At 38.8% G+C, this 17,527-nt stretch overlaps 4 protein-coding genes and 1 non-coding gene across 5 annotated transcripts; 2 read left to right on the top strand and 3 right to left on the bottom strand.

Annotated features, from left to right (window-relative positions):
• Nucleotides 1-636: 636 nt before the first annotated feature.
• Nucleotides 637-6,187, bottom strand: LOC111804903 (T-complex protein 1 subunit epsilon). The gene is made up of 9 exons (XM_023689729.2): nt 5,840-6,187; nt 4,303-4,621; nt 3,425-3,773; nt 2,940-3,072; nt 2,474-2,526; nt 2,040-2,142; nt 1,456-1,622; nt 1,265-1,378; nt 637-1,148 (listed from the first exon to the last, which is right to left on the bottom strand). Exons 1-9 carry the CDS (start codon nt 6,036-6,038, stop codon nt 978-980), a joined length of 1,608 nt encoding a protein of 535 aa, XP_023545497.1. The 5' UTR covers nt 6,039-6,187; the 3' UTR covers nt 637-977.
• A 2,295-nt stretch (nt 6,188-8,482) lies between these two features.
• On the top strand, nt 8,483-11,859 carry LOC111804899 (protein terminal ear1). Its single transcript, XM_023689715.2, has 5 exons — nt 8,483-9,428; nt 9,653-10,310; nt 10,577-10,699; nt 10,803-10,944; nt 11,023-11,859. The coding sequence occupies exons 1-5, from the start codon at nt 8,717-8,719 to the stop codon at nt 11,314-11,316; spliced, it is 1,929 nt and encodes a 642-aa protein (XP_023545483.2). The 5' UTR covers nt 8,483-8,716; the 3' UTR covers nt 11,317-11,859.
• Nucleotides 11,860-12,123: 264 nt separating this feature from the next.
• LOC111804905 (vignain) lies at nt 12,124-13,900 on the bottom strand. Its single transcript, XM_087128438.1, has 4 exons — nt 13,191-13,900; nt 12,786-13,018; nt 12,556-12,697; nt 12,124-12,468 (listed from the first exon to the last, which is right to left on the bottom strand). Exons 1-4 carry the CDS (start codon nt 13,714-13,716, stop codon nt 12,257-12,259), a joined length of 1,113 nt encoding a protein of 370 aa, XP_086984564.1. The 5' UTR covers nt 13,717-13,900; the 3' UTR covers nt 12,124-12,256.
• Nucleotides 13,901-16,210: 2,310 nt separating this feature from the next.
• Nucleotides 16,211-17,145, bottom strand: LOC111804906 (uncharacterized). Its single transcript, XM_023689732.2, has 2 exons — nt 16,868-17,145; nt 16,211-16,564 (listed from the first exon to the last, which is right to left on the bottom strand). Exons 1-2 carry the CDS (start codon nt 16,970-16,972, stop codon nt 16,478-16,480), a joined length of 192 nt encoding a protein of 63 aa, XP_023545500.1. The 5' UTR covers nt 16,973-17,145; the 3' UTR covers nt 16,211-16,477.
• Nucleotides 17,146-17,228: 83 nt separating this feature from the next.
• TRNAT-UGU (transfer RNA threonine (anticodon UGU)) lies at nt 17,229-17,300 on the top strand. Its single transcript has one exon. It is a non-coding gene; the product is annotated as a tRNA-Thr (tRNA).
• The last annotated feature ends 227 nt before the right edge of the window (nt 17,301-17,527 follow it).

The raw sequence follows: 17,527 nt of genomic DNA, 5'->3' as shown, positions 1-17,527 counted from the left end.
CTGTCAGAGCAAAGAGAGGCAGCAAACGCACAGCGGGCGGGTGGACTTTTGAGGCGTTGCCCCATAAATTACATTGCCACTTCCTGTCTCACCCCCACTCATTTATTACTATCATATGTATGTAGTGTCTTAAAGCTCTTAAATTCAGCTGCAAAGATGTTTAAAATCAATCATTAAGTAGTAACTGCTGTTTTTACTACTAGGGAGAAAATAATAATGGAGGACAGGGAAGAGAATTCTAATTATTTGCTTCAAGTTAATCCCAACCGTAGAACTTGCATGCCCATGAGATCCTCCTCTTTTTCAATGTCTCCTTTTTCGAATATGATAAGCTTCAATCACACCATTTATTGCATTTCCATTCCTTTGCTAAGCAAAAGAAGAGAAAAGAAAAAGGACCCACAACTCCTTTTCCCCAATATTAAAACAGAACCACATTCACATTTCAACTAAAACATGATTTAAGGAAAACTAGAGCACTCTCTCATAAGGGCCACGCCAGCTCCTTCATTGTGGAAAACATCTGGGGCAAACACGATTCAATTCTATCGTCAAGGTTCCCTAATGTAAACAAAAGTTCAAAAGAAGAAAAAGAAGGATAGGCACCGCAATGGGGATGACTGACAAAGACGATCATACAAAATAGTCCTCCATTCATTGATGATAACATCAGAAGCCCAGAAAAATGAACTTACAGCAAAATAGATGGTGAATGATGTTGTAACATTGCTCATGTAGAAGCCACGACCACCTGGTGATGCCTTATATTCAGCTCATCCCTTACACACACATAAACAATAATCTATCGTCCCAAAAAAAACCATACACTCGGAATATTTAAATGATGCCCGCAAAATTCCAAGGAACGTGTCCCTATTTTACTAACAGTACGAAAAATGTCTATCACGTCACAGACTGACCCATGCCATTAGAAAGCCGTGGCTCAAAAGTTGGCAGCACAAAGCACAGTAACATTATTAATATTCTGAAGGAGAAATGACATCATCAATCTTCAGGATCATCTTCACCACCTGAGTTGCCAATAAAATCTGCTGTTGCTTACCAATCAAAGTCTCAAATACATTTTGCTCCCGCATGTCATTTGTGCCGATATCATTGCAGTCTATTCCACAATATGGATTGTTCTCCTGCACATTAAATTCAAATCAATGATGAGTCTTTCAAGCAAAAGTAGAAGCTTGAAGTCACAAATATTAAATCTGTAAGACAGTAGTGATTTGAGATGGTTGTTAGTCTCACTTACCTTAATTTGCTGAGATTTTACAGCAGAAAGTGTTTCGATTGGTTGTAAACCACTGTTCTCCGCAAGAGCCATTGGAACAGAATCCAAGGCATCAGCAAATGCCCTAATAGCATACTGCAAAAACAAGGAGAAAATACTCAACATGCTTTGTCCATTTAGAAGAGGCTATGGATAAGAAAAAATCCTCATACCTGCTCAACACCAGGGTATTTATCAGCAGCAGCCTCAACGGCAACTGAACAAGAAATCTCAGCTGAACCACCGCCATACACAATAGAGTTATTGCGGATGAGATTCCTAGCCACACATAAAGCATCGTGGATACTGCGTTTTGTCTCCTCTATCATCATTTTGTTACCTAAAACAAAACATCGCATGATATAGCTCAGGAGCTTGTAATCATCAACGGTCTTGAATCAGGACATTGACTTGCGTTCCATCATATCTATCTACTAAATTTTATTGACTCTTTTATATTGTACAATTTTTTTTTTCCATCTTTTCTGATTTGCTAATGTCAACAGCCTGTCTACCTACTTGTGCTGAAACTGGATACTGCCAGTCTGCTACCCAATTTAAAGCTGTGCAGTCATGAACTCGGTTCACTTTTGGCCATAATGCTATAAACTTGCCACCACTGGCAGTGACAAGTCTTTACTACTGAGTCAAATTTGACACATCTTTTCTCTAACCACTTGTCAAATTCTATCGATCAACACATAATGCTAAAATAAATTACTTGAAAAAGGAACAGAATAACAAAGGATCTACTTACCTCCACGGATAAAAATGGTCACAGCCCTTGAATTTGCACAATGTTCAATGTATATCATCCGATCTTTTGTTGTACCAAATGATTTTTCTCGAACCAAACCAGCCTTTAAATGAGGATAAGAGAAAGGGAGATATCATTGTGAGTTTAGAGTTGGTTGATATATACAAAGAATGAAATTCAGAAAAACAGCAAACATAAGATACAAGTAACCAATACTTCATTCTTTCACCAAATCCCCCAACAAGTTCACAAAAGAGGAATTGGCTGGCAATTTAACTCAGAAGACCAAGTTAAATTTATTTTTCATCCACATTAACTCCAAATGGTTTAGACAGAATATCCTTGCTATCAACCATGAAGCAACGGGATGTAACAGCAATACCATGAAATTACTTGAATTAAACTAAAGATAAACGAGATATGATCAGCGTTACCTTCCCAAGTTTCTCTGAAGTCAATTCCTGGAACCTAGGGACTATTCTCCCACCTACAAAGTAGATAAACCAAAAATTTAGACAAGGAAGTGAATTAGAATAATACTATCCTGGGTGAATGACAATTGAAAAATTAGGGATACCACTGAGCAATTTGGATTAAAAACAGTGACTAAAACGTCAACTAATTCTTAGTATAATTACAAATCAAAACATTTTAAATCTTCGCATCAGGCAGAAACTAGGTTTGAGAATAAAAAAAATTAGTCAGGGACACAATTATGCTCTTTTTAATAAGAAACAAATAATAAAATACTCAAAATATTCAGTAGTTACAGAACTCTTGAGAATATTCACATCCCAACACTGCTAGGCGGAATCTAAGGGTTTTCACTGCTGAGCCAAAACATCATTTGTCACCAACATGACTAATTCCAAAAGCTTATAAAATAATTGAGAGATAAACCTGTGGCTATTGCTATCAACTCTAGCTCCACACCACCAACCCATCTCACAGCTGGCAAATTTCGGTGTAGCAGCAGATGATTTGCCTCATCATCAAACCCCCATTGACAAATAACCAATGTAGCGCCAACATCCTGAAACACAACATGTATCAGCACAAGAATAAAATAAATCTTCCATGAGAGGGAAAGGAAAAGGAAAAACCCTAAATTTCAATATTAGCAACGGAAAAACTAAAAAACATCGAAACATAGTCAATGGAACAAAAAAAAAAAAACAATTCTAAAGAAAATTATTAAAAGAACCATAGGGGAATATCCCTTCAAAAAAAGAAATGTAAGTCCAAAACACTCATTGATGGGCAGATTTCCAGGCCTCTTCCATGAAACTTATCTATTCCCTAATAACCTCTCTCAAGCCAGAAAGACCACAAAATAGATAATAGGATTACATTATAGAACAAGATTTGGTAATTTCCGTTTCTACCTTGCATTTTTGCACCATGTCGTCAAAGTACTTCTGTTCTTGCAGTCTCAACGTCTGGAACTTCTCCACTGTATCAATATCAACCTTATGCTTTGTCTTGGGTTTCGGAGGTTCAAACGGGCAAGTTAATATGGCAATCTTAGCATCTTCAATTTGCTTTGGCATCTGAGGGTGACTCATGTCCTTGTCAACAATAATACCATATACAAGTTCAGTATCTTCTAACTTCCCCCCTACTTTCCCCTCAACTTTTATCAAGTCTAAGTTAACATCCCTTCTTTCAAGATCTGCCACAGCAACAACCGCTTTAACAGCAATTTCTGCTAGACTGCGCTTACAGCGATTCACACTGCAAGATCAGGAAAAGTGCTATAAACAATGTTGAAGTTACAAAACATCATAATAAAGATTCATCAACCATCATTCTTTAGCCTGCAAAATTAGATTACAAGAGCACTTGACTGCTGGTTTACACAAACAACTCAGTTGCTTAAGTTTTCTATGTTCATAATAGGATCTCCGATGCAACATTCATGATGCTACCAAACCAAGTTAAGAGGAACCCACGGTTTAATAATTTTCATCTGTTCGTGTTTCACATAATCAAACCTATGCACTACCAATAATTTAAATTACATTTTATGAGAACTAGATTAATGATACTATAATTGCATGTGAGCGAGCACAAGACTAACAAACAAGATATGCAACGCTTATTAAATATTATCAAACAAAGGTTACAATAATTATACTTTGTACCCTTAAATATAACATGCACTAATGAAATTAATCCGTCCAACATCAGTAAAAGATCAAGAATGCTGATGTAATTAAGAAACAGCAGAGCATACTGGACAAAAAAAGTCATGTTACCGTACATCTTAGATGATAAAGTGGTCATGCAAGTTTGAACCAAAGGCTCTAAGTCCGTCTCTCCAAAATCAAACTTCTGGGCAATATGCTCCAGATGGTCAACAGCTATCTTTGAGGCCAGCTCATAACCCTCTGCAATTCGAATAGGATGAATTCCTCGTTCTAATAGTCGCTCGGCCTGTTCTAAGAGTGCACCAGCCATTACAACCACCCCAGTGGTGCCATCACCAATCTCATAATCCTGACTTCGAGACAACTCAACCATCAATTTTGCAATTTGATTATCAACATCCATCTGCTCCAAGATTGTTGCACCGTCGTTTGCTGAAAAATACATAACAAGTGGAATTTACTGGAAGATTAGCCAACAATACAAAATAGGCAACACTTCCAAGAAGTTTAACTTCAACAGAAAAAATGAAACCGAACTTACAACACTACTGAAATATAAATTTTGGGAAAATATTATTGAATATAATGTAAAAATGTATTGTTTTCCATTACATCCATGATACCATACCAAAAAGAAAAAAAAAAAAATACATTAGACAGATGTTTGGAGGTAACTTCAGGTATTCAAAATCTATTGGAGTTACAACCTAAGTCCCATTATTCAAAGAACAAACTATCGATTTTATCATCTGTTAAACTTCAAAATCAATTTTATCAGCTGATAAACTTCAAAATCAATAGGACCAGAGACCAAGAGGAAGAATAGTTGCAAGAACTTAAGAAAGCAAATTATGGGGTTGTTGATGAAGTACATTGCCATTGGAATCTTGACATCAGATTTGAGGCTAATATTATTCACCAATTAAAATTGTAAGAAAAACATAAGAGGAAACGGAAGTTTACGGAAAATACCACCTATTGATTCACCTAGGACTCAAAGTAAATCCACAATGGGAAAAAATGAGGTCTAGAAAAAATTGCATAAAATTCAATTTATTCGCGGCTAAAACGCGACACGATATCCAGGCTCCAGCCCTAAAGAAGATAATGGTTTCCTTTAAATCTGAGATAAACCTTTTCAACTTTTCTTTTTTCTTTTAAAGAACAGTAGTGAGTGTTCTGAGTATCAAATGGGGTGTGAAGGAGGAATTCAAATTAAGCGCTGAAGAGCGAACACGAGGCAGTGATCAAAACCACATAATTTAATGAATGACAACCTTCCACTAGCGATCGTTTCTGATTTACAGTCTAACTCATTTCCTAGTTATCAAACTTACATTAATTATCGACAAAACCTCAATTAACTATATTATTATTAGCTTATCTGTAAATCGCTAAAATTATCTCCAGTTATAGACCCTGAACAGCGAGTACAGATACCTATAGAAGATTTTTTTTTTTTTTTTAATGCAGAGTATAATAGTATGTCCCCCACCCCCTTTCAAGTACCACTCACTAACCCTTTACGATGCTACGTCCATATTTAAACAACGGACAACGCTTCTCATTCTCAAATCCCATGATAGAATGTAAGAATTAAGAAACATACGAGAGTACAAATGAAAATGAGAGGAAATGAGCGAGACTAACTTATTGTAACGTCGCCATCAGGACTCTGGAGCATCTTGTCCATGCCCTTAGGACCGAGAGAGGTCCTGAGGATACGAGCAACAGCTTTACCAGAAGCAATATTAGCCTTCTGAGCATCGAGGCCCCTCAATCTGGTCTTCTGCTCCTGCTCCTTCAAGATTATAAATGGCCTCCCAAACTCATCGAACGCGAGCGCCATGACTTGGAGGAGATCAGCTTCACTCTCGGATTAAGCAAGTTCCAGATCGTATATAACTATGAAATGGATCTCCGACCGTGGTAGCGAAGCAAGAAGAAGCTACTGGAAATGGAAATGGAAGTGGAAATGGAAATGGAAGTGGAAATGGAAGTGGTTGGGAGTGGGAGGGAAATAGCGGGAGGGTTTTAGAGTTTCCCTCCTTTCAGAAAGCGAAAGCCCTAATTGAATCCACCTGTCCCCTTCGTGGGCTTCCCTTACGTTTTGGGTTTTAGATTTTTGGGCCTCTCTTTCACGGCCCACTTCTGCTTGTCATTAAATGAAATAATAAAAGAAGAGAAATTAACCCAAAATAGCAGAGATTTAAAATAATAATAAATAATAATGTGCGTTTGTGTGGCTTCCCTCACAATACGCAGCCTTCCGTTTCGCGCCAAAGGCTAACCATCCCGAATTCCTAACCGAAATGATGGTGAATTCGTAACTATATAAACGCCTTCCCATTGTAGTTTCAACTCAAGCCTTCACCATTCCTGCAGTCCTTCGCCTTCACCATTCCTGCAGTTCTTCGCCTTCATTTCATAGAACTGCATTTTCATTCAATATTCAATCCCCTTCTTCTTTAAAACACAGCATCAAAAATGGCACGCCAATTTGTTGTTCTTGCTCTCGTCCTCTTCGCCCTTGTCGGCTATGCCTGCGCAGCGTCCCCCGCCGATTCCCCAAAGGGCTCTGCTAATAACACCGACGTTGGAGATCTCTTGGCTCCCGGCGCTGACAAAGAGATAGGAAACACTGATGGGGGTGACGCTACCGACGGCAGCAACGACGTGGTTGAAGGCCCAATCAGTGGACCTGGCGTTCCTGGAGGTGAATCTGTCCCCGCCGAAGCTCCTAAGAGCGGTGCCTCTGCCGTGGAATTCTCTGGCATGGTAGCGGTTGCCGGATTTTTCTTCTCCCAAATGTAGGAGAGCTTCCATGTGTGTTGTTGATGCTTTCATGTAACCATTTGCAATTGTACCTGAAAATTGAAATTTTAATAAAAAGGGAATAAGTGAGGCTCCTCTTATTTGATTTCATTTTGAATGAGTTAATAATAACAATAAAAATAATAAAAAGTAAATAGGAAGGAGTTGAATTGGAAGTGAGGGTTACATTTCGTTAGGGTGGGGTTTGCAGCTATGAAGGTACCCCGCCAGCCCCTCTAGCTGGAGGCTGCATCTGGAGTGCTGCAGGCTGCAGCAATGTAGTAGTTCAGAAATGGCTATTGAAAATGCAACAGCCGTAGCCTAATGCACATAGGATTACGTGCCACCGTTTTTAGAAGGGGCGTGAAGGCCCTTCTGTTTTACGCACTCCCAGATTATATATTTATAAATATTTATATATTTATATATTTATATATTTATGTTGCAATGAGCAGCTAACGCTACGTGCATGGATTTGCATGCATGGGTCATTTCATTTCAATTCTCATTCCAATAGTGGTTAAATTATAATGTTTTTAAAGTAAATTAATTTGGGAACCAGATTTAATCAAAATTGAAGAAGAGGAAGCAATACATTGGTTAAGTTCATATTATTATATTTTCATGTGGTATATAGTTCCTGAAAACAGGGTGGGGGTGGAGAACAAAAGCAACGTAGATTTTTAGAGACAGTACGTGGGTCATCGCTTAATAAATCTCGTTCTTAGTGTTAATGGGGAACACAAATGCAGACACACCATGCTAAATTGCTACCCACTCTGTTTATTATAATATTTGTCCACTCAATTCAATTTTATACCCATTATTGAATTATATTTACCCCAATTAATGTTATTTTTTTTCTCACCTTTCTCCAAAAATGCCTCCTATTTTGGCATTTTATTTCCATCGCTATTGTTACACCGTATAATCTTTGTAGTCCAATAAGGAAGATTTTGATTAGAGTAACCGGCGGCCATTTATGGTGAGTATTTTCAGATTTTTATTCGCTTAAATATTTTGAAATTTCAAAAGTTTAAATAAAAATAAATAATGTGTTACGAATTTCGAAAATTAAAAAATTAATATAATATAAGTTAACAAGGCGTTTGTGCGTTGATAGCTGAAGAGGGTAGGGAGCAAAAACGAGGAGTCGGGCAAATTAAATAAATGTACGAACAAACAGAAGAAAGAAAAAGGAAATAAATAAATAAATAAAGCAATTACAAGGTGAGGAGGTGCCCGTGAGAACAAAAAATAATAAATATTATATATAAACGGAAAAAAAAAAAAAAAAACAAAAAGGAAACATTATTATTATTATTATTATTATTATTATTTCGCTTCGGCTTCGGCAAACGCGCGACGTTGATACGTGGCGCTCCTACCTTTTTGTCCCTCTCATTGCCCTTCCTAAACATTCGTATGGTCGTTTTCTTCTCGATACCTCTCAAGGGTACTTCCGTATTTTCCTCTTAGGTCACTTTCATTCCATATCCCTCTCTTTTTAGCAACCTATTCCTGCTCCTTAATGGATGTGGCGAAACAGGAAACAGCCAAACCATACCAAACCAAACCCTTCTTCATCTCCTTTTGTCTACCGGAATTTATTAGGGTTTCTTACGAGAGAAACACGTCCGGTTTCCGTCGGAAAACGGCTTAACTGACCTCGGCTTTTGTCCGCCGGCGTTCCTTACGAGTTTCAAGTCGGCCATGGGAGAAACAGGTGTCATCCGGCTTCAGAGAAGTTTGGACCCGGCCGCTCGAGAGTTCCGACCCGGAAACTTCAGTAATCTGCCTCCTGTTGTTGGGCCGCCCGTCTGCCATGTTTACTATTCCTTCGGTGCTCCGTTTCCACCGTCGATGAGCGAACTGCAAGTGGAACCGTTTAGCAATTCTGTGATAACGTATTCCCCTAATTTTCCGGTTAATTTTGATCCGGTGTTTGTTACTCCAGTGGAGGAAATTGCGGTGCCGCAGGTTCAGCCGTTGTCGTCGTGTCCGACTCGGTCGCTGTTACTGAGTGCGGTGCCTAGTGACGTGAGCGAGCCAGTGGTGCGAAGGGATTTGGAATGGTTTGGGGATGTGAGAGGGGTTCAGATGGAGAGAATCAGGGATGGAATCCTGACCGTTCATTTTTACGATCTGAGGCATGCAGAAAAGGCCTTTCGAGAGATGCGGAACCAACATTCGATGCGTCAAAAACAACTTCGCAACCAACATTCTTGGTTTTCGCAGAACAGTTTCGACACGCCGCCGCGGTTGGCTCGTGCCCTAATCGGCGGCTGTGCTGTGTGGGCCGAATTCGTTATTCCGACTAATAACCCCGCCGTATTGGACTGGAACAATCAAGGCACCGTCGTTATTTTCAATTTGGAGTTGGATGTCTCCGCCTCTACTCTCAAGGAAATCTTCGAGCGTTTTGGTAATTTTTCTTCCTTCCCATTCGTTTGGGTGGGGACTTTTTTTTGGGGGTTTCGTTATTATATCTGATGCCAACTCCTTCCCCTACTTTATGTTCTCTGTCAGATGCATGATGATGATTGTACAGTAATTGTTTTGTTGTTCTTTTTTCCGTGGGGGGTGGGGTGTTTTTGTTTTTTCCCTTTCCTATTTCGCTTCAGTGATTACCTTTTTCTTTGGAGTAAGGCCCCGTGAAGGAATTTAGGGAGACGCCATTGAAGAAGCACCAACGGTTCGTTGAGTATTTTGATGTTAGAGATGCCGCTAAGGCCGTTAAAGAGATGAACGGTAAGGAAATACACGGCAAGCCGGTCGTCGTTGAGTTCAGCCGTCCCGGTGGCAATGGCCGGAAGTTCTTCAATCCCATGGTCGCCTCCAGAACACTACACACTGGACACCACCAGCAGTCAACCTCGTCTCGGCCTTCGAAGCTGTCTGGTCGTTTCAAAGACCCACATCGTCCATTCTACCCGCAAGCGCAAATTTTCCCCAAGAAGGTGCAATATGTGAGCGGCCGGAGCTTAAACAATGCAGATGAACTGATGGACAAGTTGCAGCCATTGAACTGCAGTGGAAATACAGGAAATGGAATTGAAATAGGGGCCTCAGTCGACACTTCGAAGGGGATAAATGCAAAGAAGATTATGAATAATCAATCTCCAACCAGCTCAAAACAAGAAGCATTTTCTCAACCTAGGATTAATTTTAGGTTGAGGAAGAACAACTTCTTGAAGAAATCTGACCCGTGTTTCTTAATAAGCGAAAACGCAATGGATGCAGAAGCACCCGATTGCAGAGAGTCCAGAACTACGGTTATGATCAAGAACATACCCAACAAGTATAAGTGAGTTTTCTGTTTCATTCTTTATGTACATTTCTATTTTATAGAAACAAGCTCATGAATGTCCTTGGTTCGTGTTTAAAAACGTTTTCAAACTCAGTCAGTCAACCTCTAGGGAGGTCTAAATAAAAAAATGTTTCCATTTTGAAGCAAACGACAGAAGTATTTCTGAACAGGCCTGAAAGTAGGATCTCTTTTAAAGGAAATTATTATTATTATTATTATTATAAGGCATGGACTAATGGGGGAAACAAACATATAATGGGCAGTCTGAAGTTATTACTGAAGACTCTGGACAAGCACTGCGTGAAGTGCAACGAGGAGATAGGCAACGATGGAAAGGGCCTTCCTTTGTCCTCCTACGATTTCGTATATCTTCCTATTGACTTCGTGTGAGTGATTATGGTCCTTCTTCGTCTGTCATTTTTTGTTGATCTTGCTGGACCACAGTTCATTGCCTTATTATTTGTTTTGATTTTCCTTTCCAAACTGCAGCAATAAATGCAATGTGGGATATGGGTTTGTGAATATGACCTCCCCACAAGGAGCATGGAGACTGTACAAAGCTTTCCATCTCCAAGCTTGGCAAATCTTCAACTCCAGAAAGATCTGCCAGGTTACCTACGCTAGACTTCAGGTGGGTAATAGTCATATGGCTGGGCTAATTAATTTCCAAAAGTTGCTTATTTTGGTTTGTTTGTTTGTTTTTGTGTAGGGGTTAGAAGCACTGAAGGAGCACTTCAGGAACTCAAAATTTCCATGCGAAATGGAACAGTATGAGTTGCCGGTGGTGTTTTCGCCTCCTCGAGATGGCATTCAATTGACAGAGCCGCTTCCCGTTGCCGGAAACATGCATGATGGTGATGGAGAACACGCGTGTGATGCCACCGAGACCACCACAGATGAGTCATCGGAGGCAGTGGTGTGTGAGGAAGGTGGTAAAGAGGAGGAAGGTGGTAATGGTAAAGAGGAGGAAGCAGACAGCAGCAAGAGATCAGAAGATTGGTAATGGGTGTGTGGCAGTGGGGGGGAGAACGTGTATGTGGTGTTGTGAACCCACCCACCCACCACACAACCGCACCGAACTGTACAAAAAAATCACAAAACACAAATCAAAATGACGGTAGCATTGGAGCTCGGGAGCCGTCTTACAAGGCAAAGCTCGCCTCCACCCACCTTCTTGACTGACTATCCATCACTTCTCTCTCTCTCTCTCTCTCTCTCTCGCTCATGGATGGGGGTTTCTTTGACATTTTATGCTCTTAGCCAAGGAGATGAAAATGGCGTTTCTCTCTCCTTGCATAGGGATTTGAGATGGTGAGGGTTTGTTGATATTTCGATGGTGGTCTTGGAGGTCGTGTAGGTGGAACATCTGTCTCTTTTTTTTTTTCTTTTTTTCTTTTTTTTTTTTTTTTTTTCTTTTTGTCCTTTGCAGAATTTTTAAAACATGTTTTTCAAAGTATATTTATCGTATGTTTAATTAAATTAGTTTTTTTGTTTAAATATGGTTGGCGTTTAATTTTATATTAATGGAAACATGTGAGTGTACTAATTTTTAGGGGCTTGTATGCTCAAGACTAGTGCGTTTATTTATTTTATTTTTAAAGGGAGGTTAAGAAGAGAGAAGGGAGGGCAGAGCTGACCAACTTTATTACTTTATACATCAAATCGGCAATGTCAAATACTCTGTCACTTTCACCGCCTCTCTCTCTCATTTGAATTTGAATTTGAATTTATGTTTGGGTGGAAATTTGATGAGGAGTTTAATACGTTGCATTGTGTATTTAGAACTGAATTATGGAAATGAATGGAAGAAAGAGTGTTTTAATAAGACCACACTAATTTCTTATTTTTGATTTAAGAGTAATTCATGAAACATATATATATTTAATTAATTATGATAGAAGAGTGAGAAGTAAGTAATCTGGTTGTGGGTGGGGTTTGGAGTGCTAGTATTTGATGGGATAAGAGGCTTCCATCACTATTCCACACAGCCCTTCCGACTGCTCCACTCCTCGCTTCATCCTTACGTAACCTTCCTCTCCCCATCCAACTCCCCACGAGTTCCTCACCATCCAGTAATCTGTTCCCTCTTCTGTTGTTCCGTAACCAATCGCCACCACTCCGTGATTCAGCTCCGTTCCACAGTATCCATCGAACACTCCCTGCAGTTTTCCCACGGTTTTAAGATTAACAATGCCTGAAGATATTATAGTGAAGCAATCGATTGCTCGAATCAACCACAAACTTGCCTGCGAGTAGAATTGGAAATCTCTCCCCACGGCGTCGATGGCGACTGACACTGGTTGGTTTGCGACGGCTTGCATCAGGGCATTCTCGTTTTCAGGTACGCTTTCATATCCATCTATTGTTACTGTCGGTGAAGATTTCTGCTCAAACAAATAAATAGATGCTTAGTTTTATCATTTCTGAAAGGATCAACGATATTTTAGTGTTGAATTGAATTATAAAACTGACTCTGGATGAGCGACACAATCCTCTTGCGCCGTGGTACGGATAGTTGTTCTCAGTGGCGATTCCACCATTTCTCTTTATGAAATCGAATGCGATCTCCATGAATCCTCCGTTACAGCCTTTGTTCCTGAAATTGCAGTCGAGCAGCTCCTGCTCTGATAGAGATAATAGCTGGTTGGTTTTGATTTGGTTGATTCCTTCAACTGCAGCCACAGATGAAAACGCCCAACAGCTTCCTGCAATATATTTCATAATCCATTGGTTATTTATGATTTCCATTGACATCGAATGCTTCACATTTTCATAATCTAATTGTGAGAACTCTCAAAACACTTAAACGTTGTGTCGAGTAGTCTAACTTTTTTCCTCTCCTACAAGAATCTACAAAGCCAGAATTAGAAATTCTACCACATTTGCCTTGCTCTTTGATGTCATTGACAGCTCCTCTTTCCCTCCAGTCGATGTATGATGGGAGATCTGTAGCCTGCTCATACATGAATCCACCTGATCTTTTGCCATGTAACTTCCTGTAGTGGCTAATATTGGAGCGAGCATAGAAGCTCACAAACTCAGAGTTGGACATATCCGCGAACTTGTTCAGCTTCAGCTTGTATGGTTTGTTCATTTGGTTCACTGTGAACACATGGTTCACGTTCTCTTTAAACACATTGAAACGTTTATGCTTCTCCTTTAGGCCCCTCGAGATAGTGTGGTGGTTACCCCACCTCTCATACAGCCGCCATAGACTTTCCTCTGTTGCCAACTCCTTCTCATCGAATTCAAAGCTTTCACCCAATCCTGAAACTAGAACAATCAAAAGAAAAGGAACCAAAAGAAATTTGCTAATGGCCATATTGATTTGGAGAACTAGTTCAACAGGGATATGAGTAATATGGATGAGAAAGCTGTTGGTTGAGTTGGTTTGGCAATGCATGTCTTAGCAGCTTATATAGACATGGCGTTGGTGCAAGAAATTGAACTGGATCAATTTGAACCCAACTAAACCAACTTGATCGCTTTTTCCGTTGGTGATGATATGGTGATAAGGTTTTCTTGATTGTAGCAATACAATTTGGTTAGCGTTTACTCCATATGTACCTCTTATCCATTAGGTGCCGAGTGTTTTTACTATGATCATGTTGATCAACATATTTGACCCAATATGAATTGTTGTGCTAGGTAACTAGTGTAGCTTAGTTAATATTAGTTTGGTCGTTATTTTTAAATCAATTATTGCTTAATTAGTAGCTTGGATTTGTTTATTTATGAACATTGTTGTGGGGAGTATTCTCTAAACTTTATGGATAAATCATTTTCTTTGTTTGGCATCAATATTACAGATAATGTAGATTTTGAAATACAATCAACATAATGTCATATTCATAATTTGTTTGAATATTTCAATATACATGCATGGTGTGACAGCTTTGGGTTGATTGAGAGTGAAGCATCTATGATTGTTCAAACTTTTAGCCAGAAAATGTGGAAGGGGTGACTCTAATGGTTATGCATCATCGGAATGGGAACTCTTCATCGGGAATTGGGAACGATCGTTTTTTAATATTATATTTTAGTCCTAGTTTCGATTGTCAAAAAAATTCAATAAATCTTTAATTTCGTTATTTAAAGTTAAGTTATTTCTATCGAAATTGGTTAAATAATAATTATTTTAGTAAAAGAAAAAAAACATTGAATATTGAGACTATTTTTAAAATTAATAAAAAGTATAGAAACTGAATTTGATATTTTATCCTAATGTATATATGTATATATATTATGGTGGAGTACATAAGAGGTGGCACATATGAAATAGTGGAAGGTGTTTGGTCTGTTGATGCTTCTTGTTCTGTTCAATGTGTTATGCGTAGGAGACATGAAGAGATACTCCCATCCCCCAAATGTTATGAAGCAGTGTGGAATTGGGAATGAATCCTCCTCCAATTGCGACCGTCTTTTAATGCAAAACAGAAATCTTTTCACAAAACGGCGAAATAGATGAATCACTACCTTTTCCACTACCCCACATTTTTCGAAAATTCCGTTACTGTGCGTCCTTCTATCTTGTATGCTAGGCTGGAGTCTATCATGTATATATTTTTATATACAAAAATTTGGATGAGAAGCATTTCAATCCCTTAACTATAGTGCAAAAGTATATATATATATTTTTTTTTACCAAAAAAAAATTACACAGCAAATGAAGAGTTAAGAGTTCCTAACATAGAATACACTAGGTTGACATACAAATAATACAATTGCTTAACTTCTAAGTGTTACCTGTACATGTGATACGAGTTCCTTGGTTAATACTTATTTTTGATCTATCTCTCCAGAACATATAATCCATGGATTACCAAGTCCTCATGCTCACAAGGGATCCATATGTTTAAGTAGAAATTCAGATGAACTTAATCAATATAATGTTAGTAATTACCATGTTGAGGAAGAAGAGAAGTTACGAAGATGTAATGGATACTGTTTTATTTTGAATATTCATGGTATTGGATAGAACACACCCTCCCTACTAGGCAGCAGACATAGACATTGAAGGCTCAAAACTTTGGGAGAATATATGGTCAAATAGTTCCTCCCAATGGCCTTCGTATATTTGCACCAGTGAATAATGAAACCAACACCTTGCAGGTTGCAAAATGTTTGGTTTCTATGGTTTGCTTCTAAATCCATCACACGAGAGACAACTATTAAGGTTTTTGCATATGGATATACGAAAGCCCACCATACAACATACAAATAGCCAGGGCAAGCAAGAACTGATATGCAATAAACTTCTAGGAAATTAAACAACTGCATAATATTCTTCTCCTTTCTCAACTCGTCAACAGAACTGAGCAAATGCGTTACAGATAAGGGTTGTGGTGATGTCTTAACTTAAGGACGTCTTGTTGTATCAAATCCCTAATGTCCACAGCAGTATGGGAAGCTTGAACTCAACCTAGAAATAATGAATCTTATAGAGTTCATAATGATTCTATTTTTCAATAAAAATGGCCAAATAATTCCAACTTCGGAAGAACGATGTCTTTCTGAACACATTCTACATGAAATGATGAACAGATATCAAGAAACAAGGAACTCTCATCTAACATGGATAAACAAAACAGGGACTGATCAAGAGACAAGCAAGCATGTCAACACTACAACCGGATTTAAAAAAACATGCAGTAAAATGAGTATCCGTTTATCTCAACAAGAAACTAAAAGGAGCTAAAAGATTATATAGAGAATCTTTTCCAGGTGAATCAAGATGCAGATGCAATTTTTCTCCATACAAGGAACGTTTGCTCAAGAAAAGCAACCTTTAGATAGCTGCATTGGTATCTGTTCATCAACTGAAACAGGAATTTGATAACTCCTGAACCCAAAGCAAACAGATTCTCATCCCAAAGACAAAGGTAAGAACACAACAGGAGAGTCAAGTTCAGGAATTTCAATTATTCAAAAAGCAAGGCTCCATATTGAAATGAGCATTGCTTACGATTTGATAAGCAGGGAAGGTGTAGAAATGAGTAATCGACCATTTATAGGCCACCCCATTATCATTGTTGTAGAACGGACAACCGATACTTATAAAATGTGTAGAGTCTAAGCTGATCGATCAATACCGATAACAGCAACAGAAAGTACAGAAAAACAAAAAAGAGGACGGAAGGCCACCGGTCAAGAAGCGTTAAAAGTCAAGCAAGAGAGTCGTTCTGTTTCGCTTGTTGCAGTAGCTCTTCTCTAACTCTTCTGATCTCTGCTTCCCTTTCCAATCTCTCTTTCTGAAACACCAAAGTGGAACACAGAGATACCTTATAAATGGTTATGATTTACATTCCAAAAGAATTGCAAATAGATTCAAAACAGTTTATCCAATGTTCTGCAAGCCAAAAGAACATCAACCACAAATTTCTAATTAACAAAAGTTATATGAAATATCGCATTCAAAGCTAAGCTGCCGAAGACTTGCCACCTAGGGTTTTCTCTTTTCCTACTCTTCTATGGAGAAATGGAATTCAATTGAATAATTAACTATAAGTACCAGAAAATTGGAGAAATCTGAAGGGGGAAAATCGAAACAGAACCTTTTCGTCTTGACGGAGAGCGATCCAAACATGGAGTTTATCCATCGACTGCCAGAATACAAAGGCCCCTAATGACATTGCAAAGAACGTCGCTACTTTCACCATCTTCTTCCCTTAGCTTGAAAAGCTCGTCGTCTCAACAGATTATAATTCCGCAGAATGATCAACAAAACGCGACGCAGGAATGCAGGAGAACAAGGCCAGGAGTTGGAGATGGTGTTGCGATGCGAAGACGACTAAATCTCTTTGAGAAGTAATCTGATGCGATGAAATTACATGTATCTCCTCGTTTGATCAATTTTGAGCGTGCGACTGATTGTTAAACCTTGTATGTGGAGAATAAACAGGAAAATGTCAACTAGCCCCTATAGCTCAGTGGTAGAGCGTCAGTCTTGTAAACTGAAGGTCTGTAGTTCGATCCTGCATGGGGGCAAATCTATTTTCCTTTATTTTTTAAAAACATTTTTTTTACTTTTTTTAATACAATATTTTTGAATTGGGCCGGATCTGAAATTCTAGTCAAGAGAAACCAGAAGCCCAAGCACACCAACGGAGTTCCATTTTTTCCGCTCGTCATTGCTCCGCGATTTCCTATAAATAAAGCACCTAAACCCTAAAGTTCTATCACTCTCGACTGCCGCATCTGCGACCATTGTTGGG

The sequence above is a fragment of the Cucurbita pepo genome, chromosome 11 (assembly GCF_057944985.1).
Source record: "Cucurbita pepo subsp. pepo isolate OVF chromosome 11, ASM5794498v1, whole genome shotgun sequence".
Taxonomy (NCBI): Eukaryota; Viridiplantae; Streptophyta; class Magnoliopsida; order Cucurbitales; family Cucurbitaceae; genus Cucurbita; species Cucurbita pepo.
Note: the sequence above shows the minus strand (reverse complement) of the source record. Positions and strands in the feature narration are given on the sequence as shown.